This window comes from Tenrec ecaudatus, chromosome 6, assembly GCF_050624435.1.
Source record: "Tenrec ecaudatus isolate mTenEca1 chromosome 6, mTenEca1.hap1, whole genome shotgun sequence".
NCBI classification, from domain to species: Eukaryota; Metazoa; Chordata; class Mammalia; order Afrosoricida; family Tenrecidae; genus Tenrec; species Tenrec ecaudatus.
The window spans coordinates 104843497-104867115 of record NC_134535.1 but is presented as its reverse complement, the minus strand read 5'-3'; the positions used below and the strand labels follow the sequence as shown (position 1 = coordinate 104867115).

General features: G+C 46.1%; 1 protein-coding gene, 1 non-coding gene and 1 pseudogene across 2 annotated transcripts in view; all 3 read right to left on the bottom strand.

The window, feature by feature from the left end:
- The window catches only part of ITPR2 (inositol 1,4,5-trisphosphate receptor type 2), a 590339-nt gene that overhangs the window by 53095 nt on the left and 513625 nt on the right, over nucleotides 1–23619 (bottom strand). Inside the window, exons 53-55 of the mRNA XM_075551968.1 lie at nucleotides 14474–14604; nucleotides 13032–13197; nucleotides 2355–2515 (exon numbers count right to left, since the gene is read on the bottom strand). Of these exons, the coding sequence (XP_075408083.1) occupies nucleotides 2355–2515; nucleotides 13032–13197; nucleotides 14474–14604 (458 nt within the window). The remainder of the gene's footprint in view (nucleotides 1–2354; nucleotides 2516–13031; nucleotides 13198–14473; nucleotides 14605–23619) is intronic.
- Nucleotides 14171–14322, bottom strand: LOC142452115 (small nucleolar RNA SNORA62/SNORA6 family). Its single transcript, XR_012785165.1, has one exon. It is a non-coding gene; the product is annotated as a small nucleolar RNA SNORA62/SNORA6 family (small nucleolar RNA).
- LOC142451945 (U1 spliceosomal RNA) lies at nucleotides 15214–15357 on the bottom strand (annotated as a pseudogene).

Below are 23619 nucleotides of genomic sequence, written 5' to 3'. Positions count from 1 at the left end.
GAAAACACTGCATGCACAACTCAAACCACTGCCAGGGAGTGAATTCTGACTCCCAGCAGCCCGACGGGACAGAGTAGAACTACCTCGGTGGGATTGAGACTAACAAGTATATAGAACCTCATTTTTCTCCCCCCAGACGGTTGGTGGTTTCAAACCTCCCACCTCATGGCTGATGGGCCAGTATCTAACTCACTAGGCCACCAGGTTATCTTTACTCAAAGTGACTGGTAAAATGCTGACATTCATCGCAAGGCTAATGATAGGCAGACATGTGGACAGCAGCCTTCTCTTGTGGGAAAAAGTAATCTAGTGATTTCGTTATTGCAAAACCCACAGATTTTGTCCTGTTCTTAAAGGTCTGTGTGTTCTTAGCAGCAATTGATACTGTAGAAATTGAATCTTGAAATGTTCTACTTTTGGCTTAGGGCATCGAGTTCCATATGATGCAATAGTTAAGTGCTCCACTACGCAATGGTTGTCTGTCGTAGCCCACTTAGAGGTGCCTGGGAAGGACTGCCTGCTGGCAGTCTGCTTCGACAGGGTCACAGGACTGAAAGCCATAGGGAACATCCGCAGTTCACTCTGCAACACGCTGGGGCCCCGTGAGCTGCAATCAATTCGATGGCAACTGGTTGCAGTTTGTTTGGTTTTGTTGACTTTTGACACGTTCCACTCATCTGTGCTTCTTCGTTGCCTTCTTTTCCATTTATGTTACTGCTCTCTCTCTCTTTTTTAATCCCTAAATAGGGCTGGGGGAGGGTCGGTGAGTTCCAGCTTCTGTATCTGCTTTTTTTTCTCTGTAGACTTTCTCCCTTCACCTGCATGTCTTAATTGTATAGCTCCGACTTCCATTCTATGCGGACAGTCATAGCTGTAATTTGCTGACTACTTACACTGTGCACACACCTTTTCCCATGTCATCTCGTTGGTCTCACACCAATCCTTTGACTGATGTAGGATATTCCCTGTTTCAGATTGGGAGGTCGAGACATCAGCCCAGATAGGTTGAAAGGCTCAGCTAAGATGTTGAAAAACTCACAGCCAGTAAGTGACAGAGACGAGGTTTGAACCCAGATCTTTTGGGCTTGAAAGTTTATATGACACCTAAGCAGTTCCTTCTAACCCAGCATTCTTGGCCTTCCAGTACCACTTCAAGATCAACTTGGAAGTCTGCTCTGACTTTATTTACTTTCTAAGCCCAATAAAACATCTTCCTCCCAAGTACCAGGCACAGACCTCAGACAATGTTAGCCCATCTTCCACTCTCTATGTTGTAATGTGTGGCTCCCTACGCAGCTTCCAGAGGGAAGGACATGGAGTCACTACAATCAGTCTCTCCTGACACTTTAGTGCCCTGCAAAAGAGGTGCTTACCAAAGGCTACCGCCAGGACCATGTAGCAAAGAGGATCATGTTTGTCAAAAGCCCGCGACTCAAAGAAATGGACACCATTTGGTGGGATGATTTCTCAGACAGAAAGCTGCAGTGGACAGCTCTGTTTACACTCATTTGTGTTCAAGTGGATGCCAACTCACAGGGAACCCGTGTCTGCCAGGGCAGAACTCTGCTCCCTAAGAATGTTCCCGGGCTTATTTTTTGGAAACAGGGCTCAAGTCCTTTGTTTGAGGCGTAGATGTGTGGACTAGGACCCCCTTTCTTTTGGTTAGCAGCTAAGGGCATTAACTCTGTGCACACCCAGGAACTCCAGGCTTGTGGTAAACATGGAATGAGTAGAATCAAATGCATACGTGTTATTACATGTACATCTTGAACTGACAAAGTTGCACTTATCCCTTCTTTTTAGGCCAGTTTGTTCTCATCTTCTGTGAGACAGAAGATACTTCAAATCATGGAACGATTACATTCTCTAAGCAATTCTACTGATCATAATGAGGAACTCTTAAGCAACTGAAGCAGCTGGACCAATGCAAATCCATCACCAATAATGGTAAATTATCTCAAGTGAATTGGGCAGGGAACCAGTGCTCTCTCATCAGGACTGAACATTAAACCAACCCAAAGCACGATTGCTAACTTCTTTTTAAGCCAAAGACTTGCTCCGACTGTACATCTTTTGTTCATATTTGTGGATTTGGAAGCTCAGCAATGACAAGAGGCCTGCAGTCAGAGGGCGGCAGATGCTAAAACCATGCTAGTCATTGCACAGTAGGGGACAGGTGCAGAGACTCCTTTAAGCAAGCAATCTGCTAGGAGCCAGGGTTCTTGGGTGATGGTCGGCTCTATTTACAAGTCCATTCCAAGGACCTTTGTATTTCTGAGGAGGCGTTAGAGTGGAGAAGGGAAACACACACAATGCAAGGCCGTCACAGGCGAAGCCCCCCGAAGGCCACTCACCGCGATCATCTGAGCCACGTAACTCTCGGGGCCAGTGTACTCGGTGGGGTCCTTCACTTTGACCAGGACGACGAAATGCAAGTAGTGCCACATGCTGTGCTCCGACTTAATGTGCTCCTCGAAGGACACCGTTTTGTTGTCGAACTTGTCCCTCTCGAGCCCTGCAAAACGCGGGGAGCACATTGTACGTCACCTGTCATTTCTTAGGATAAAACAAGACATAGTACTTACAGGGGAAACGCGTTCTGCAGGCGTGCGCCAGTTTCAAGTGCCCTGATTAAAAGCAACACAGCACATCTGACCTTCGGAAAAGAGGTCATAGTTGAGAGCTTTCTCTCCAAGTCCCCTCCCCCCACCCCCATGGATACTTGGAGAAACACAGTCTTATTACAGATGTGAAATTTGCAGGTAATTTAAAATACAGTTGTAGCAAATGTGCCACATTTTCCTGGACAGCAAGCCTAAGATTACGAAGTACACATGAAAGCAAGAAAAAGCATTCTCGCTAATCAGGACCGAGCACAGAAGGCCTCTCTCCTCCTCCTATGTTCCTCGGGAACGTGGGTCGAAGAGGGAAGGCAGCCGACAGGGTCGTCTCTTCGCGACCACTTGCAATCAGGAAAGGGCCAGCGACGAGGGCGGCAATGTGCACGGCGAATGCAATGAGGGCGCCCGCACTCAGCCGGCCTTGGAGACCGCTGGGTTCCCGGCATTTCTGGGAGGGGACAGTCTGTTCAAGTTCCAGCGCATATTTCCAACCCCTGGGAGGATCTGGACAGTGAGAGTCTTTTCTCTCAAAGGTTGAGGAGTGGATGAAAGGAACTGAATGGAGATGAAGAAAAACATCTCTGGAAAAGTGAATTAGGTTGCCAAATGGGATGTTGGGATCCAGTCTGGTTTTGTAGTTCTGATACTAATGCAGCAGCAGCCAGGAAACTGAATTCCAATTCTGGCTACTCTTTTCCTAAGTATATATATTTTTAAAAGCCCATTCAAGTATGAGGAGGGTTCTTTAAATAACAAGATACAAAGCACGATAAGTAAAAAATCTGTTCTAACAAGGGATGCCCTTTTAACTGATATTACTGGATGATTTTACAGATAAGACCACAAATTGTAGCTGGCTGAGGTCTACGCTTCATCTTATTTGACCTGTCACCAGCTCAGCATGCCCCCAAATGAGATCTGATTCTCTTCCCCAAACCTGCTCCACCCACAGGCCTTTCTCATTTGATGGCTCTCCATGCTTCCAGATGCTCAAGCCAAAAGCTTAGGCGTCACCCTTGGATCCTCTCTTTCTCTCACATACCACATCCAAGCCTGTTGAAAACGTTTGGCTCTACCTTCAAAAGGTATCCAGGACATAACCACTTCTCACCACATCCACGGGCACGATGCTGGTTGGATCCATTACTATTGCCCATGAGATTGCTGCAACAGCTCCCAACCAAGGAGTCACAACCAAACCAGACCCACTGCCATTGTGTGGACCCTGATTCATAGCGACCCTATAGCAGTTTCTGGTGCTATCACTCTTTACTGGAACCCAGAGCCTAATCTTTCTATCCAGGAGCGGCTGGAGGGTTTGAACCACCAACCTTGCCATTAGCAATCCAACACTTACCCAGCAGCACCCTCATATATAAAAAAAGCCCAAATCTACAGCCTTTGAATCCATTTGCCTCACGAGCTTAAGCACCAGCACCGAGGAGGGCAAAGTGAATTCTGTTCCGGGGCATTACATCAAAGGTTTCAAGAAGGTCTCATGCTGCCAACGTTTGACTTTGGGACATGATCATGGAACATGGAGAAGAGGTCAATGGCATGCTGCATTTTGTTTTTAAAATTCACATGAACTTGTTTTTATATTTTTCTAACATAAAGAAAGATGCCACTCGTGCCATTTAAATTTCCTCAAAAATAATTACATATCCCCTCAAATATTTGATAAACATGAAATCTCTAGAAAATAGACATATGGGTCTAGCATCTCCTTGCGCTTCCTGATAGAGCACCCCATGTCCTGGTGGGTAGGGGAGTCCCTGGGTGGCACGAACAATTAAGCCACTCGACTAGTAGCCCAAATATTGACGCTTCACGCTTACCCAGAGGTGCCTCAGGGCCCAGATCTAGCAAACTCCTGCTGAAAGTCAGCCTTCTGGGCCAACATGACAGCAACTGAACAGTGTCCCTGTGGGCACGTGTCCGCCACAGAAATGATACTTTCAATGTGCAAAACTTAGAGCAACCTGAGGTTAGTGTCCACTGCCTCTTCAGTCTGTCTGCATCATATGCCAATTTATTACTTTCTTTTATCTTTATATTGTAAGTTTTAAGTGACACAAGGATAGGGACAATGCTAGTTTGTGGCTCATTTAGAGCCGGCTTTCATTAATCACATATGTCTTCATGTCATATATATATAGCTGTGTCTGTATGGTGCAGAGCACTCTGGTGGCACAGTGGGATCTGCACCAGCTGTCACCCGCAGTTAGCAGCCCACCAGCACTCCAGTAGAGAGGATGAGGCTGTCTGCTCCTGTAGCCACTAGATGCCTCGGAGGCCCTGCGGAGTAGCCCTGCTCTGCTCTATAGGGTCGCTACGTGTCACATTGACTTAAGAAGCGTGAGTTTGGTTTGGGGTTTTGCGCATGCTACGGAGTCATAAAGTCGCCCTGGTAGTAGAATGGATCGTGCAATGTGCTGCAGTTGAACTCACCAGAGCTGCACAGGTTAAAGACGCAGCTGCAAGCTCCTTTAAAGACTTAAAGTCTTGGGATCTGCAAGGGCAGTTCTACTTTGTCCTGTAGCGTCTCTATGAGTCACAATGGACTCAATGGGCTGTGGGTTTGGTTTTTGGTGGTATAAATGCATACAAGCAGAGAAAGCATGTACCACTCAAAGAAAACATGGTATCCTGCACTCAGGACTTAATCTCAATTAAGCATCGTGCTAGGGATTTTTATATATTTGATCACATTTATATTCCCTACAATCCCCAAATAAAACATTGTGTTCCCCAGATAAGGACACAGTAGCACAAGAAGACGAGAAACCTGGCCAAACGCCACCCCCAGGCCGTGGAAGCAGGGGAGTCACGTACGCACACGCTACAAGCCAGCAGTGACGTGCATGTGCAGCGGCGGAGGGGAGAGCAACACATACGCTGAGAACCACAAAGCTGAGTGTGGAATGAGAATTTCAGAAGAGCACATTCCTGCCGGTGAGTAAGAAAAGACAAAGGTTCGTGGGATCAAAGCCTGGGAGTGACGTCTCAGAGACGGGACAAGGGTGTAACAGCTCCAGAGTTGGGACATCCCAAATGGAAACACCTTGGCTGAGAATGCCGGAAGAGTCCGGGAGGTTAAAGGTCAGAAATACAATGGCACTAGAGCTTGACCTGTAACTACCGAGCAACGGGTAAAAAGGTAGGACATGTTATACACCAGGACACTGACAGTCCACTGCTACTGCAGGTTTTCTGAGTGTGGAAATCATCAACTCTAAATGGAAAGATTCGTCTGGCCACGCGGAACAGGCCACACGGCAGTGCGACACGTCAGGGTGATAGAGCCGGGCGCTGTGGGATGAGGGGAGCTCGTGAACACGGCTTTATTAGCAGAGTCACCAGTGCACCTGGAATCGGGAAAACAAGGAGATGCCGAGAGTGACTGTGAGCCTGAAAAACTCCAGGCAACAGAGGAACATGCCTGTGATCTGGAAGTCCGGATAAGGAGTTAGAGCGGCAGTTCTCAACCTGTGGGTCGCAACCCCTTTGGGGGTCGAATGACCCTTTCACAGGGGGCACCTGATTCATAACGGTAGCAGAATTACAGTGATGAAGCAGCAACGAAAATAATGTTATGGTTGAGGGGTCACCACAACATGAGGAACTATATGAAATGGTCGTGGCATGAAGAAAGTTGAGAACCACTGAGTTAGAGGAACAAAATGGAAAGGGGTGGCACATGATAGTTTGTCTTCAGTAAGGCAAACAGTAGGCCTTCAATAAACAAACATTTCTGTATTTTCAAAGTACGATGATGAATGCGATTATACCAGAAAGTGGTCTTTAAGGGAATCACGGACACAGATAAAGAGAAGCCTTCGCCCTTCAGAGAAAATCGGGTCTTCGTGGTGTTCTGAAAGAGTCAAAGAGGAAGAAAATTCACCTGCAGATATCTCGAATACAGGCGAAAAAAGAGGTGGTAACTGAATGTGAAGAAATAGAAGTGGGGATAAGTTTCACATAGAGAAAATTATAATAGGATTAAACATTTTGGATGTGAAATACAATTACCCTCATCTTTCTTCAAAGAAATGGAAAAACTGATTGCCAACTTCATATGGAGAGGGAAGAAGCCCAGAATTAGCAGAGACTCCTCAAGAAGGAGGACACAGTGGGAGGCTTGCTCTACCTGACTTTAGCACATACTATACAGCCACTGTTGTCAAAACCGCATGGTATTGGTACAATGACAGATACTCAGACCAATGGAAAAGAACTGAAAACCCAGAAATAAAATCATCAGCATACAGACAACGGATTTTTGATAAGGGCCCAAAAAATATCCAATGGGAAGCAGATGTCCTCTTTAACAAGTGGTGCTGGGAAAAATGGATATTTACCTGCAGAAAAATGAAGCAAGACCCTTATCTCACTCCATGCACAAGAATAAACTCAAGGTTGATCACAGACCTTGAAGTTAACCCCAAACTATTAGGGCCATCAATGAGGGAATTGGGACCAACTTGAGAACTTTGGTGCAGGAAATACATAGGCTATCAGAAATAGGGAAGGACACAAACACAGAGGAGGCACAAATTGACAAATGGGATATACTGAAGATAAAACACCTGTGTACTATCGAAAGGATTCAATAAGAGAGTTCACGGACTAGGAAAACATCTTTATCAATGACACATCAGACAAAGGCCTTATTACTAAAATCTACAATACTCTGTAAGCTTCTAAAAAGAAAAAAGCTAATTGCCCACTGAGGAGGTGGGCAAAGGACCTGAACAGAAGTTTCGCAGGGGCAGAAATCCAAATGGCCCACAAGCATGTGAGAAAATGTTCCCAATCTTTAACCATAAGAGAAATGCAAATTAAAGCAACAATGAGGTACCACCTGACACCCTCAAAAATAGACCAATTCAAAAAATCAGACAGCAACAAGGGTTGGAGGGGCTGTGGAGAGACAGGAACTCTCATCCACTGCTGGAGGACCTGTAAGTATGTACAGCCACTATGGAAATTGATCTGGCGATATCTAAAACAGATGGAAATTGAGTTACCATATGACCCAGCAATCCCCCTACTGGGCATACACCCAGAAGAAGCAAGAAACAAACCAAGGCCAGACATCTGTGCTCCAGTGTTCATTATGGCACAGTTCACTATTGCAAGGAGTTGGAAACAATCCAAATTTCCATCAACTGACGAGTGGATTATAAAGCTCTGGTACATACATGCAATGGAGTACTATGCATCGCTAAAAAACAGTGATGAACGTATGAAACACATCGCTGCATGGGAAGAACTGGAGGAAATCATGCTAAGTGAAGTAAGCCAAGCACAAAAGGCCAAGTACAACATGAATCCGCTGAGGTAAGCTTTTAAAAAAAAATGCAAAAGGGGCACAGGGAAAAAGCTACCGTATACAAACATTCCTGGGGTGAGGACCAGGTAGCATGGCAGGGACCAGACCAAATATAGGGATACACATGGTAGACAACTAAAATGGAGGTGGGGAAAGGAAAATATAATAATAATAATAATAATAAAAGAAATGGGGAGCAGGGGCACAGGGCACTAATCCACCCAAGGGGAGAGTATTGTTTATATCGCCACAGGGAAAGAGGGACCAGACTTCAACCCAGTGCTCCAAGATGTGAATGCAACATGGCGGCATGGAATAGGGAACCAGTGAAGAGTTCTGAGGGGCTGGCCCTTATCCCAACTACTACGTGGACACCTGCCCCTCCTCCCAGAATTTATTTCAAGGGACGGCACTGAATCTGCAGCTCCGGGAGAGGAACATATCTGATCAGAGCACACGGGAGTAGATGAAGGGGGGAAAGGAGAGAATGGAGTACATCCTGGCCCACCAGAGCAGCCAGTCCACAGAGAGGACCACATGGCTGGCCCCATTATGAGACACAAGTCCCTCACTGACCCACAGCTCTACAGAGGACAACACCGAAGACACAGTGTGGGAATTGCATCCGATCGGATCCCGGTCACAGCGAGGCAAAACACTAATTGGGTACAACAGAACAGCAAGGGAGTGGAGCAGCAAGGTCCCCAGGGAATGCCGAGGGCGAACTTTGGGACCAGGGCTTGGTGCTCCAACAGACTGGACTGGAAAATGCTCCTAAAGGCCAACAAACAGTCCTTGAACTAACTATAAGCTTTTCTTTCTTGTTGTGTTTTTTTTTGTCATTGGTTTGTTGCAAAATGTTGCTTGGTTTTGCTCTGTCTTGTTTTTGTGCATGTTATTATCTGCACAGGTCTGTCTAAATAAGATAGGCTGGATGAACAATCTGCAGGAGAAAACAACGGGACTGACAGTTCCAGGGGAACATGGGAGAGGGGATAGTGGGGGGAAAGGTAGTGGTGTTAACAAACTCAGGGACAAGGAAATAACAAGTGATCCAAATCGGTGGTGAGGAGGGTGTAGGAGGCCTGGTAGGGTGTGATCAAGGGTAATATAACCAAGAGGAATTACTGAAACCAAAATGAAGACTGAACATGATAGTGGGACAAGAGGAAAGTCAAAGGAAATAGAGGAAAGAGCTAGGAGGTAAAGGGCATTTATAGAAGTCTATATAAAGGTACGTACATATGTAAATATATTTTAATATAAGGATGGGAAATATATCTATGTGCATATATTTATAGGTTTAGTATTAAGGTAGCAGAAGGACATTGGGCCTCCACTCAAGTACTCCCTCAATGCAAGAATACATTCTTCTATTAAATTGGCATTCTATGATGCTCACCTTCCTGACACAATTGCTGAAGAGAAAGTGGGTGAATAAGCAAATGTTGTGAAGAAAGCTGATGGTGTCTGGCTATCAAAAGATATAGTGTCTGGGGTCTTACAGGCTTGAAGGTAAACAAGCGAACATCTAGCTGAGAAGCAACAAAGCCCACATGGAAGAAGCACACCAGGCTGTGTGATCACGAGGTGTTGAAGGGAACAGGTATCGGGCACCATCAGAACAAAAAATCATATCATTGTGAATGAGGGGGGTAGTGCGGAATAGAGACCCAAAGCCCATTTGTAGGCCACTGGACATCCTCTTACAGAAGGGTCTCGGGGAGGAGATGAACCAGTCAGGGTGCGATATAGCAACAATGAAACATACAACTTTCCTCTAGTTCCTAAATGCTTCCCTGCCCCCCACTATCATGATCCCAATTATACCTTACAAATCTGGCTAGACCAGAGGATGTACACTGGTACAGAAAGACACTGGAAACACAGGGAATCCAGGGCGGTGATCCATTCAGGACCAGTGGTGTGAGTGGCGATACTGGGAGGGTGGGGTAGAAAGGGGGAACTGATTACAAGGATCTCCATGTGACCTCCTCCTTGGGGGACAGACAACAGAAAAGTGGGTGAAGGGAGTTGTCGGACAGGGCAAGATATGACAAAATAGTAATTTATAAATTATCAGGGGTTCATGAGGGAGGGGGGAGAAGGGAGGGAGGGGAAAAATGAGGAGCTGATACCAGGGGCTTAAGTGGAGAATGATGAGGGCAATGAACGTACAAATGTGTTTTACACAATTGATATGTGTATGGATTATGGTAAGAGTTGTTTGAGCCCCTGATAAAACAATATAAAAATTAAAATATATATTTTGGGTGTGGTTCGTTTCTCTTCTCTGAAAAGGTAGGGGAATATTCTTTTCTAAGATTTAAGGAGTATCCTGAGTGTCTAGGATGATTGTTCTCTTCCCCAAGTCCCCAGCTCTTGGACTGACACCGTCCTTGGTGTGTCCTTCTAACCCAGAGACACGGCAGAGGAAGGCTCTTCTTTCTGTCTCAGTAGGCTGGAGCAAGTTCCTCCCAGCATATTGCCATTTGCTATCTTTCCTTACGTCACCAAGAAAATGACCTCAAGTCCCCCAAATAAGAAATGCAAATGCCCTTTCACTTCTTGTGCGCTTGGCCAAACAAACCAATCTGCTGTGTTAGAAGTAGGGTCAGAATGCTCGTCAGAAGCATTTGTCTCATGTCCTTTGGGGCACTTCTCAAAAGAGACCGGTCTCTGGAAAAAGGCATCATGTTGGTTACGCAGAGGGTCATCAAAAAGAGGAAAACCCTCAACAAGATGGGGTGACACAGCGGTGCAACAACACTAAGGATGGGGCCGTTTCAGTCGCCAAGAGTCGAAAGGGACTAGAGACCATCCAGCACCAACACGTTCCTTCCTGGTCCCCCATGCTCTGGCACGGCTGATCATGGCTTCCATCCAAAGGCTGGTTTTGCTATGTTCTTAAACACACTTCCTCACACATTCCTGGTTCTCCTTACAGGCTCCCGCCTCGGCGCGTGTCGTTCTGTGCGTGTGATTCCTCTGCCTCTAACTTCGCAGGGCGGGTGCTTTCCAGTTGAACTTTCCTCATTCTACACGCCCCCCAGCCCCACCCTCGGAATTCCCCTTCACATTCAAGAACTTACTACCACAAACAGGCTAAAGATGCCCCGATTACACTCTCCAATGCAGATTTATCCTCTGAGACTCAAACTCGCGTATTCTCATCCATGAGTGGATCTTATGGGGATGTCCACGACACACACCTCACTGTCAATATTCCCAAACCTGAACTTAACATATTCTTACCTTAAATTACCTTTCTTCTATTTTCAAACTCAATTATACACCTCTACCCAGTCACCCAAGCTATCAGTGTATTATGTTATATCCGCTCCTAGTCACCAGACCTCTGATCTCCTATTGTTACCAGACCTTTCCTGAACCATGACTTCATTCTCTTTCACTTGGACCGGGACAATGGTTTCCTCCTGGTTCAGATACCTCCACATTGTCCACTGAGGACTTCCCTCCCCATAATGTCCACCATGCCCTAACACAAAAGTGGACCTGCTTAAAAAGGCTCATGGCTCACTGCACTGTACCAGTCCCTAGGATCAAGTTCAAGCTGCTTAGCATACAGACAGACCCTGCATCATCGCAGCTATCTCATCTCTGGCAGTTCCGGCTCTGAACTGTACACACCAGCAACAGTGAGCTGCTTCGGAGGTGAAGATATTTGTTGTACTATTTTCCTCTCTGTGACTTTATGTATGCTAGCCCTTATGCTTCGACCCACCTTGATCTGGGTAACTTTTTTTTATTCTTTACATTGAGTGCAGTCACCACTGATCCTAAGAAGCCTTTCTTTTCCGCGCCAACCCAAATTCACCTGTCAGTTTGCTGCTCTGTGGAGGTGTACTTGTGGCTATCACACTGGAAGCTCTGCCATTGGCAGTTCAAATACCAGGAGTGCCATTCATGGTGGGCAAGTTGTAGTAGAGCTTCTAGACTGGCACCAACTAGAAATAAAGGCTTAGTCCCCAAACTTAGCCAATGGGCACCTTTTGGAACACAACAGAATATTGCCCAAGTGATGCTGAATTGGAAGGCACTCTAAATAGATAGTGACCACAGCAATGGACGTGAACATCTCAATGTTTGTAAAGAGGCTGCACGGCTGGGTAGTAGTTTGTTCTGTTGGAAAGGTATACATTATTCCACGGTACACTGCCAACTGTTGGGAAGATTCTTTTAAAAGCCCGGGAGAGAAATGAGAGAGTCAACACAAGACAAAATTAAGGAGGTAATGGGTTTTACTCAGGGCTCAGCTTCAGCTACATAGACTTATTGTGTAGTGGAGCTCTTATACTTGTTTTGTGGCTTTGTCCAAAATTTCTTCAACCCATCACAGAAAAATGGATGATAACTATAATCTGGAGTTGATGACAACAGAAGGAAGGGGAAGGCGTACTGGGTGATAGGAGACCAGCTACAGAAACAACTCAGGGCAGACAAACATGCTTAGGACTGGACCCCGGGGGAGGATGAAGACAGAGAAGGCTGTTGGGTCCCAACAGCCGTGATGAGGGAACAGGAGTACCATGCAATCAGCAGGGAAGAGAAAGATAGTGAGAGGATGCCAGGGAGGGAGGAAAAGAGGGTGGAAAAAGAGCTTGCTTAAAAGCCACTAGAAAGCACCTTTCAGAATCCGAAGTTGAGTGCTATCAGTGAGTACAAGTTCAAGCTTCTGGAAAAACCATCTCTGGATTAATAATGTAACAAAATAAAATAAAACTCACTCCAGTGTTTAGTCAATGTGTTACCACAGTAAATCAAAAACTTACTTGCCACTTTATGGACCCTTTGGGCATTTTGGATTACATTCTGTAGTCAAAAACCACACAAATTTCAGAACTAATGATAGGATCACCTTGTCATTTAATTCTCTCCTCTATTTACAGAAGCACAGGCCTCCAGTCGAATGCTCAGTTACATAATATGTGTTGTGCCCAGTCTTCCCTTTGAAATGATTTTTACAAAAGTCTGACAAACAAGGCATTCCCACCCTTCCTTTCTGCTGAGCCGGTTCCCATCATCGTTTTATTTCGCATCTTGAGAACGCTCACCGCAGATGAAGCAGGTTGTCTTTAGAATTTCTTCCTTCTTCTGTTTCTCACTCCTGAGATCAGCAAAGGTATCGATGATAACACCAAAAATCAAGTTCAGAACAATAATGATGACAATGAAGAAAAACAGCAGGTCATAGACCACCCGGGCAGCAAACAGGGGCTCCTGAAAAGAAAAGGGGGGGGGGATGTCACATGTAATACTTGTATGTAGCAGATTACATATTAGATCCATCCATGCACACACACTTTCCAAACCTATTAATCTAGCACACTGGTCAGCACTGAAGATTCATGGAGCAGCTGTTTGCTAAGTGGGCACGACACAGCATCCCAAGTTTCCTATGCATTCAGACATGACATATTTTCTCTCCTAGATTTCAGGAATTATGAGAAACACTTCCCAGTCAATTCTCAGAACCTCTTCTTTTCGCTCTAACCTCCCACTGGGGGATGGATCTTTCATCAGCAACCACTTTCCAAAGACATTCTGTGGCTCCCGGCCCAGAAGCCCCACTAAAGGCATTGAACGCTAGTGCCGAGGGTCAGCAATTAGCAAAGGAGGATCTAATGACTTGTCAGTTTTTGCAGCAGTGTTCGTTCTTGCCTCACAGGGTCAAGTACACGCAGCTCCACCCTCTCTCCATGGACAAACAGCACTACAGGACGCGTTGGAGGTCGCGGAGTCGTTGCGTGAGAGCCGGAGGCTAGGGCCTCGGCAGCATCACACAGCTTGCCTGTGGCAGGAGGATTACCGCAGAGCCCTTACCCTGGAGCCTGAGGTTGTGCAGCTGGTGAGGCCTTTGTGTCTATCATCCTTGCCACCTGACTGGGGGAATTCCTGGTAGGATATGCTCATTGTGGAGAAATAATGGAAGGTCTTCCGATGCAGAACCCCGGAGTGCCCCTTGGTTGTGATGCCTGAGCAACCTGATCGACAAGCACAGCCTAGTTTGGGATATTTATGTCTGAACCCCTCTACAAAGCCTGCGGCTATGACTTCCAGGGTGTAATACAGCACAGAGGTCAAACCTGGGTAAGAGATGTAACTCGGTTAACAGGCATAGACTTCAGTACATTAGCCGTTTCTTGGTAATTCTAGTATGCAATTAATTAGTTTTTTTTTTTTTTCTTTTTTCACATGTGGCAGCGGGTACTGTCAAACTCCAGTCATCGAGGCAAGCTCTACTGGTGTTAGCGAAAATCCTGCCTGTTAATGTAGCACACTTCGGACACTCAGAAGTTCACTGGCCAAGACTGGCCTCCACCCTGAGCTTTAATAGTGTACAGGCAATTAATTAGTTTTAATGGCCATTGTTGTACTTTTAAGTCTACGGTACAATGTAACATCCTGAAAACACAAACCACACTGCCAGGGCGGTGATTAAAGGTTTACAAAGTGATTGCGTGGCTCTTGGAAAAGGACCTCGCGCTCCACATACATCTTTTGACGGCCTCCTCAGTACGTCTCCCACACCTCCACCGTTCCGGAGTCCCTGGTTCAAGACGGTGACGATGCACATAAGGAGAGTGTCGCACGTCCTCTCTACTCCGTCTTCATAGTCGTCCTCACCTGCACAAAAACAGAGAGGGCACATCGGACAGGCGCACACTTAATGACTGCATGATCACCCCCGTTCCAAAGATGCCTTTCTTTCTCACGGTGCTGTATTTTGAAGTCGGGTAGCCTCTGTTTCAGATGGCAGCACTTGCTTACCACACACAGATACAGCTGCACATATAAGATCCTGCAGTAAAATTTTCTTCCTAAGGTGGAACGTATACTGAGAGGGGAAATTATAAAAACCATGAAACAGGCTAATGGTGTATGCTGTCGCTGTTTTCGAGTGAGAGGATTGTGGTTCCATCTTTGAAAATTCAGCCAATTCACCCGGGAGGCAAAAAGGAGACACACAGACCACTCCCCAATTCTACTCTGTGGCCCTGCTGGGACATGGACAAGCGACATCACCTCAGCGTCTTCCTTCACCTGTGAAATGGAGAAGGTTGTTTAACGATAAACTCCCTATAGGTTTGGGTCAGGATGATGCTTGCGGTAACCTGACACAGGGATGTGTGCACAAGCCGAGTCGTTGCCTACATATTTGAACAGATATTTGTACTTCATTATTTTGGTTGTCTTAAGTGGCCTTAAGGTTTCTTGCTTTTTTTTTTTTCCTTTCAGGGGAGAGCGTGAACACAGGCCCCCACTAATCCCACTTTTGGGGAAATCGCAGGGGTCAGCACATCCGGAGTGCAATGGATGAGCCTCGCCCTGGGAAAACCACCTTCGTGATCATGGTGTCTCCCCTGGCAGGTTGAGTATGTCTTAAGGTTTCTTAATGACCAACTTGTGGCTGCTGATGAGAATTACAATGTATTTCCACGTAAAGTTCTAGTTAAGGAAAAACAGAGAGAGGGGGAAAAATAAGAGCGAAAAATTCACTAGGTATATTTATTAATTTTTTAAGATAAAGTTACACAATAGGCACCATAGTTTTAAAGCCATGTAAAACAGTTTTGAGTATGATACATACATTATATACTAATAAGACTGTTGGAAAAAACACAGTTAAAAATAGTTATCAGCCTAATTTTGTGTGCATGACCCAAGACCAAACAACAACCTGCTTGGTACTTTACTATAAAATAACTTATTTTCCTCTTCTGAGCTGAGTTTACTGTCATGGGGATGTGGGGAAATCGGTCCCAATATTTTTCCTTGCAGCTGTTCCTTTTACCCCCACTGGCATGTATCTTGAGAAGAGAACGGAGCTCAGAGATGCTCAAGTGCAAAATGCAGCTCCGGAAACATCTGCTGGGAGTGAGAGGCGAGTCTGAGCTGGACCACTTACCTTCGAGGGGAGCCCCCCCTGTGGAGCGGGGCGGGGGCACAGTCTGCTTTAGCAAGGAGGAGGAACAACACTCCTGCAGGGGGAGGAGAACTGGGGAAGAGGTATGGCTGGCGGCAGTAGCAGTCAGAGCGGCAGCAGTAGACAAGGAAGCCAGAGAAAGCAGTGGCGAAAGCTCAGGCCGCACCGTGCTGGTTAGGTTCTCAAAGCCCGGTGGGTGGTGAGTTCTAACATGATGGCTACGGAGGATGAGAGGAAAAACAGTTAGAAATGTGCAAGAAAGTTAAAAGCAGGTTTTAAGGAGAAATGTGGTTTTCGAGTAATGAAACTCTCTGGATTATGCCTGCGTGCTACTGTACAACCAACGGTTAGACTTTCCATCCAAGCAACCACATAGCTCGCAGCGTGATCGGCATTCATCTATTCAGTCAGCAACTACCTGCGCTTGTCACACAGATGCTTATTACAGACGAAGTGGCAGATTCATCAGCACAGGGAAGCTGCGTGGAAGTGCTCCCACCTCGTCCTCCGAATTTGGAAATGAAGATGCTTGTTCTCGTAGAGGTGCTCATGAAACCCACACACAATTCACAGCGTGATGGGCTCAGGAGGCGGGGTAGATGGGCTGCATAGGTATGCGGAGGGATTTCTGTGTGGCAAGCAGACAATGTGAGAATGCCCACGTGGATCTTGCTCAAGACTCACTCGTCCACAGGCATGCTGCTCGGACAGAGTTAAACATCTATGAGCTTGGTTCGGGCAGCTCTACTCTCACCTTCCTAAGCCTTTAGGCTGAAAGCCAAACTGAGTCACGGTAAATTCACTGAAGTAAATGTCAGTTACCTACGTAACCAGCTGCCCCTCCCCAATGGCCTCTTTGCCTCATGTTATTATACCAATCGCCTTTTGGCCAGCTATTCGGAATACAGGTAGGAATAAGGAAAGTGCCCCAGTCCCTAAGAAATGCAGGGTCCACTAAGAAAAATAAACCAGCAGATGAACCACAAAAAACACAACCCATTGTCAACAAGTTGATTCCAACTCAGTGACCCAAAAGACAGAGCAGAACTGCCCCATGGGGTTGTTAAGGCTGTAAATCTTTCAGGGAGCAGACAACCTCATCTTGCTCGCAGGAAGTAGCTGGCGGTCTTAACTGCCAACCTCGAAGTTAGTAATCCAGCACCTAACCCGATCACCACCAGGGCTCCCTGGATGGCCATAGGCAGAGTAGCGTTATTGGGTACCAAGGAAGCAGGACGGAAGTGTTCACAGACAAGGTCATCAAGGACAGCGTCTTGAGCTGAGTCTTGAAATTCGTGATGTAAGACACAGTCCGTAAATTAGTGAGGTAAGACATTTCAGCAGGCTAACTGGGCAAAGGGCAGCAGGCAGAGAAGCGTGTGGGTGCTGGTGGAACTGCAGGGAGACTAATGGCTGGAGTCTCTGTGTGTGAGGAAGGGTGGTGAAGACATGAGAGGAAAAGCAGGCAGGGAACAGGTTAGGGAGAGTTTCACATACCAAACGGAAGAGCTTACACTTTATCCGGAAATCGACGGGAACAACTTGACAACTATCAACAGGGGGCAAAATAACAACCACCAATCATGGTGGCTCCACGTACAATGGGGTCAAACTTTTGTGCTCCACAGGGTTTTCATTGGCTTCTATTTTAGAAGTGGATAGCCAGGCCTTTCTTCCCCGTCATTTTTTTGCTCCTGGAACTTCCGCTGAAACCCCTTCAGCATCAAAGCAACACACAAGCTTCCAGGGACAGATTGGTAGAGGTTTTACATGAAGTGGATGGGAATTCAAACAGGAGTTCTCGCTTAGGAAGCGAATTCTCCCACTGGACCACCACTGCTCCCCAGTTCACCGCCTAACGGCTGCCATGGTCAACAATAAAACATATGTACATAACAAGCCATATTGACATGCGATAAAAGTCACAGAAGTGAGGTAAATGGTTGACAGTCAAAACAGGAACATTTGATACCAAAGGGTACCAAAGAAGAGAGCCCACTGAAAGTATAGACATGGAGTTCAGGAGCATCAACGAGGAGTAGAACAGCACTTCACCTGGGCGGGCAGAGACAGAAAACACAGAGAAAACTAACCGTCTGCATGCACCAGAGGAAGGGCAGATAGCGCCGGAGAGAGCAGCCAAGAGCTCTCCGTGAGAGCTTTGCCGCCGAAGGCAACGAGGCATCCTGGGAAGCTTGAGCTGTGGGTAGGGCCGGCATCTTCAGAGCCGTGACTTCTGACAAGCAGTGCCGCTGTGATAGACTGGGTGAACTGAAGAGAAGAGACTGACTGGAGGTAGGAGACGACTGAGGAGGGAGTTGCAATAATTCAGGCACGATGGGCTATGAGCCTCAACCAAGGAAATGGCAGTGAGAAGGGGAAGGAAGGCGAGTCAATGCGAGGGATGATGAGCAGCAGCTGATGGGGCGTTAGGCACAAGGGAGAATGCAGCACTAATCGTGTGCAGAGGCTCCCAACCAGGGCTGTCCTGGGGAAAGGATGGTTCAGGAGACCACAGAAAGAGACACGCCCGAAGAATTGGATTTAAGGTCTTCTAATGAAGACAAGGAAAGAATCTCAGATGATTTTTAGGTCTGAGGGTCAGAAGATGAGAAGAAATTTTTAAAAAGTCAGGGGGGAAAAGCTGAGATCATATTGTAATTAAAAATAAATGAAGAAAATAATTGAACCCTTTAAAAACCAAATTATAATCTGCTTTGAATTTTTGTTTGTTGGAACCATGTGCTCTCAATGATGGAAGACATTTTAAGTTTTTTTTTAGGTAATATGAGCTTTGATATAATTAGTGGGATTCGTATGTCCCAAGGGACTCTGGTGCTGTGGATGGTGGGCTGACATCCAACACATTCAAGTTCAGCCCATTCAGGTGGGCTTCTTCCACCCTGATGGCAGCATGCACTAAAAGTAGAGTATGAGATTCCCACTCAGCGGTGGAAAGGTTAAAGATGCAGATGGGGTCAAGAAATGTCAAAATGACAGAAGAGTTGCAGGTCACTAGATTTACAATTAGGTTATCAGACAATGAGATGAAGTTCACAAATCACGAAGGGGAAGATGCTAATGCAGAAACTGAAGGAGGAAGAGTGCAGGCAGTTGTTTCATAGGGAAATCAGTTACTGAAAGGCAGGAGGCTGATAGGATAGAAGCTTTGAGGGCAAACAGAATCCAGAAGGAGTTTTTCTTAGGACCGGTGGTGGTTCCGTGGTAGAGCTCTTGGCTTCCTGTGAAAGAGACCTGTGCATCAAGTATAGCCGCCCTGTCTTCTCAGTGGAGACTTGCGGGCTGCTGTCATGCCGAACAGGTTTCAAAGGAGCTTCCAGACTAAGACTGACTAGGAAGGGAGGCTTGGAGATCTACTTCTGAAAATCAGCCAACAAAAACCCTTTGGACCCCAAGGTCTAATTAGTCCGTGATCGTGGCAATGGTACAAAACCAGGCAAGATCGTGTTCACTTGTGCATGGGTGGCCGTGAGCCAAGGGCCAACTAAACAAACAACACAGTGTTGGTAGGAAAAATGGCAACAAAGAAAGGATTTAAGATGCAAGGGAGTAAACAGAAATAATAAAACAAGCGAGAAAGCATGATTATGAACAGCGAAAAGGAAGAATTAGTGTAAATAAACATCAGGTGTGGAAATAATTGAAGGAATTTAATATAGGCATATAAAGTGCTTGATAATCAGTCTCTCTCTCTCTCTCTCTCTCCCTCCCTCCCTCCCTCCCTCCCTCCCTCCCTCCCTACCTACCTACCTACCTCTCTCATCAGTCAATTCTGACTCACAGTGGCCCTACAGGACAGAGTAGAACTAACCCCATGGCTTTTCAAATTCCGTACCTTTGCCGAACTAGAGAGCTTTCTCTGTGCCCTGCAGAGCAGCTGGTGGTTTTGAACTGCTGACCTTGTGGTTAGCAACATACTGGTAACCCATTAAGACACCAGAGCTCTTTTCCACACAATTAGATCTCAATACATTACTATTATAATCCCTTTGATAGTTATATGGTTGTTAAATTGTATGAAAAGTTATGGTTTTTAACATAATTCAAATTTATACATTTGAATGATATGTTAAATTACCCTAATTTTCAGTTGGACATTAGTAGTATAAAGTATTTTTTCATAATTCATGATAAAAGTATTTCATATGAAAAAAGGAATAAAAATAGATTCTATTAATTTAAGTATTTTTCCCCAATCAAAGATGAACCCTGGTGATACGTGTTTGGTTACCTGTTGGGCTGCTAACTGCAAGGTCAGCAGTTCGAAACCATCAACCACTCTGATGGAGCTCGATGAAGCTTGCTACTCCCAAAAGATGAACTCTCTTGGAAGCTTACAGGGACAGTTCTACTCTGTCCTAGTGAGTTGCTCTTCTCTGACAGGGAATGGACTTGACTGAGTTTTGTTTTGTTATTGTTTTTGAAAAGATGTAGTTGAAGTATCAGAAAGCAAGATCACAGACTAATTGATGCATTTGGAATTATCCCTTTAGTGAAGAATATTGTAAGTCTCCTGGGTGCCAGAGAACAAAGCAATCTGTCTTGAAGGAAATATAGCCAGAATGCTCCTTAGAAGCTAAGCTAGCTTGCAAGACCTTTGTCTCATATATTGTGACCATGTGATCCAGAGAGACCGGGATAGCACGCTTGGCCTCAAAGCAGAAGGTCACTGAGAAGGGGGAGGACTCTCAGGGGGATGAGCTGACCCAGGGCTGCAGCCATGGGCTCCTCCATCACAACAATTACGGGGTGGTACCTGCAGTTGTACACAGGGCTGCTATGAGTTGGAACGGACTCAGGGCCACCAAACAGCTACCCCGTCACCATCTAGAAGTCTGTTACTAGATATGCACATGCTTGCCTAACAGTATTTAATTAATGTTAGTTTTCCACTCTTACATCTGAACTAACCAGCTTTTTATATGTGGCAAAAGCGGTGCATTGTTTACACTTGTGTTGTTGTGGTTCGGCACCACCCAGTCAGCCCCGACTCAGAGCAACCCCTGTAAAATCACAAGGCGCTGGGAATTGCACCTGACCTGATCCCACCACACCTAGGCAAATCACTGGGGGAGTGCAGCGGAACAGCAAGGGAATGGAGTGGCAAGGTCCCCAGGGAATGCTGAAAGTGGACTTTGGGGCCAGGGCGTGGTGCCCCAACAGACTGGACTGGGAAACGCTCCTAAGGACCAGCAAACGATCCCTGAACTAACTACAAGCTTTTCTCTTGTGAACTGTTTTGTTCTGTTCTTTGTCAGTGGTTTGTTTTTGTTGTTTTGTTGTCTGGTTGTACACTGTTGCTTTGTTTTCCTCTGTCTAGTTTTCGTGCATGTTAGTGACTCCACAGGTCTGTCTGAATAGGACAGGCTGGATGAACTATCTGGAGGAAAAACAACGGGACCGACAGTTCTGGGGGGACTTGGGGTGGGGGGGTAGGGGGGGTAAGGAAGTGGTGTTAACAAACCCAGGGACAAGGGAAAAACATGGGACCCCAAATGGTAGAGAAGGGGGAGTGACAGGCCTGGTGGGAAATGATCAAGGGTAAGGTTGCTTAGAGAAGAGGTATACTCTAGCCCAGGTGGCAATGAAGCATGGTAGTAGGGCAGGAGGAAAGTCAAGGGAGATGGAGGAAAGAGCTAGGAGTCAAAGGGCATTCATGGAGGTCTAGACAAAGACATGTACATGCAAATATATATAGGAGGATGGAGAAATAGATCTATGTGTCTATATTTATAGGTCAAGTATTAAGGTGGCGGAAGGACCTTGGGCCTCTACTCAAACACTCCCTCAATGCATGAATACCTTCTTTTATTAAATTGGAACTCCATGATGCTCACTCTCCCGACACAACGGCTGGAGCCAAAGTGGGTGAACAAGTAAATGTGGTGAAGAAAGCTGATGGTGCCCGGCTATCAAAAGAGATAGTGACTGGGGTCTTAAAGGCTTGAAGATAAACAAGCGGCCATCTAGCTCAGAAGCAAAAAAGCCCACATGGAAGAAGCACACCGGCCAGTGCGATCACGAGGTGCCAAGGGACCAGGTATAAGGCATCATGCAAAAAAAAAAAAGATATAAGTGTGTGTATGTATGTGTATATGTATATATGTATGTGTATATATGTATATATATCATATTAAATGAAGGGGGAAGTGCAGAGTGGAGACCCAAGGCCCAAGTGTCGACCAATGGAGATCCCCTCATAGAGGGGTTTAGGAGAGGCGATGGGTTAATTAGGGTGTGAGGTAGTATCGATGAAGAACACAGCTTTCCCCCAGATCCTGGATGCTTCCTCCCCACAACTACCATGATCCGAATTCTACCTTGCAGGGCTGGATGGGACAGAGGCTGTACACTGGTGCATATGAGGGTTGGAGGTACAGGGAATCCAGGGTGGATGATACCTTCAGGACCAAGGGTGTGAGGGACGATGCTGGGAGAGTGGAGGGTGAGTGGGTTGGAAAGGGGGAACTGATTACAAGGATCCACATGTGACCTCTTCCCTGGGAGAGGGACAGCAGAGAAGGGGGGAAGGGAGACTCCGGATAGGGCAAGATATGACAAAATAACGATGTATAAATTACCAAGGGCATATGAGGGAGGGGGGAATGGGGAGGGAGGGGGAAAAAAAAAGAGGACCTGATGCAAGGGGCTTAAGTGGAGAGCAAATGCCTTGAGAATGAGTGGGGCAGGGAATGTATGGATGTGCTTTATACAATTGATGTATGTATATGTATGGATTGTGGTAAGAGTTGTATGAGTCCCTAATAAAATGTAAAAGAAGAAAAGAGAAAAAAATGATTAGGGCAAAGACTGTACAGATGGGCTTTATACAATTGATGTATGTATATGTATGAACTGTGAAAAGAATTGTATGAGCCCCAATAAATTGTTAAAAAAAAAAATCACAAGGCGCTTTGCCTGGTCCTGAGCCACCCTCACCATTGCTCCCGCTTGTCTTTTCAAAACCGCTCGAGTGGGAGCTAATACAGACACTATACCGTTCCACAGTTCCATCACACCAAGCACGACTGTACAATTGCTACCACACTCCGTTTCTGAACATTTCCTTCCTTCCTGACTTTCTTGACGTCAGGTCCCATTTACTGCCCCTCCCCATGGGACCCTGGAACCCTTATTCGACTTGCTGTCTCTGTAGGTTCATCAATCCTGGGTGTTATGTGCAGGAAAAACACCTACCAAAAATCCAACAGGCTACTCACAATGACAAAGTACATCAGAGACAAACCCCAGTATGAAAAAAAAAAATTCACAGAAAATAATGAAAATCAGATCAGGCCCAGATTCTAACCATTCATAGAGGTTGATCATCTTGATCTCCTAGGGTCATCTCTTCAGCACTCTGGCCCCCAGTGTGTGCCCAGCCCACCAGTGTGCAGAGAGGGCCAGCACCGGAGGCTTGGTTTCTGTGTCGACCGTGCAGATGTGACTTGGTCTTCCACTGTAACAGGCTGCCACTGGGATACAAGCTGAGCAAAACTAGAAACCTCTTGGTAGTCTAATACTCTGAGGACAATCAATTCATTACAGAAATGCTGAATTAAAAAACAAAAACACTCTGGGCAATGAACGCACCAAACGGACGTGTTGGGGCTGACTTCCTGGCATCCGTTGAGCTTTTCTAGTCAGAAAAATACCCCCCCCCCCCATCCAATCGGAATGGCTCTACATGCTGA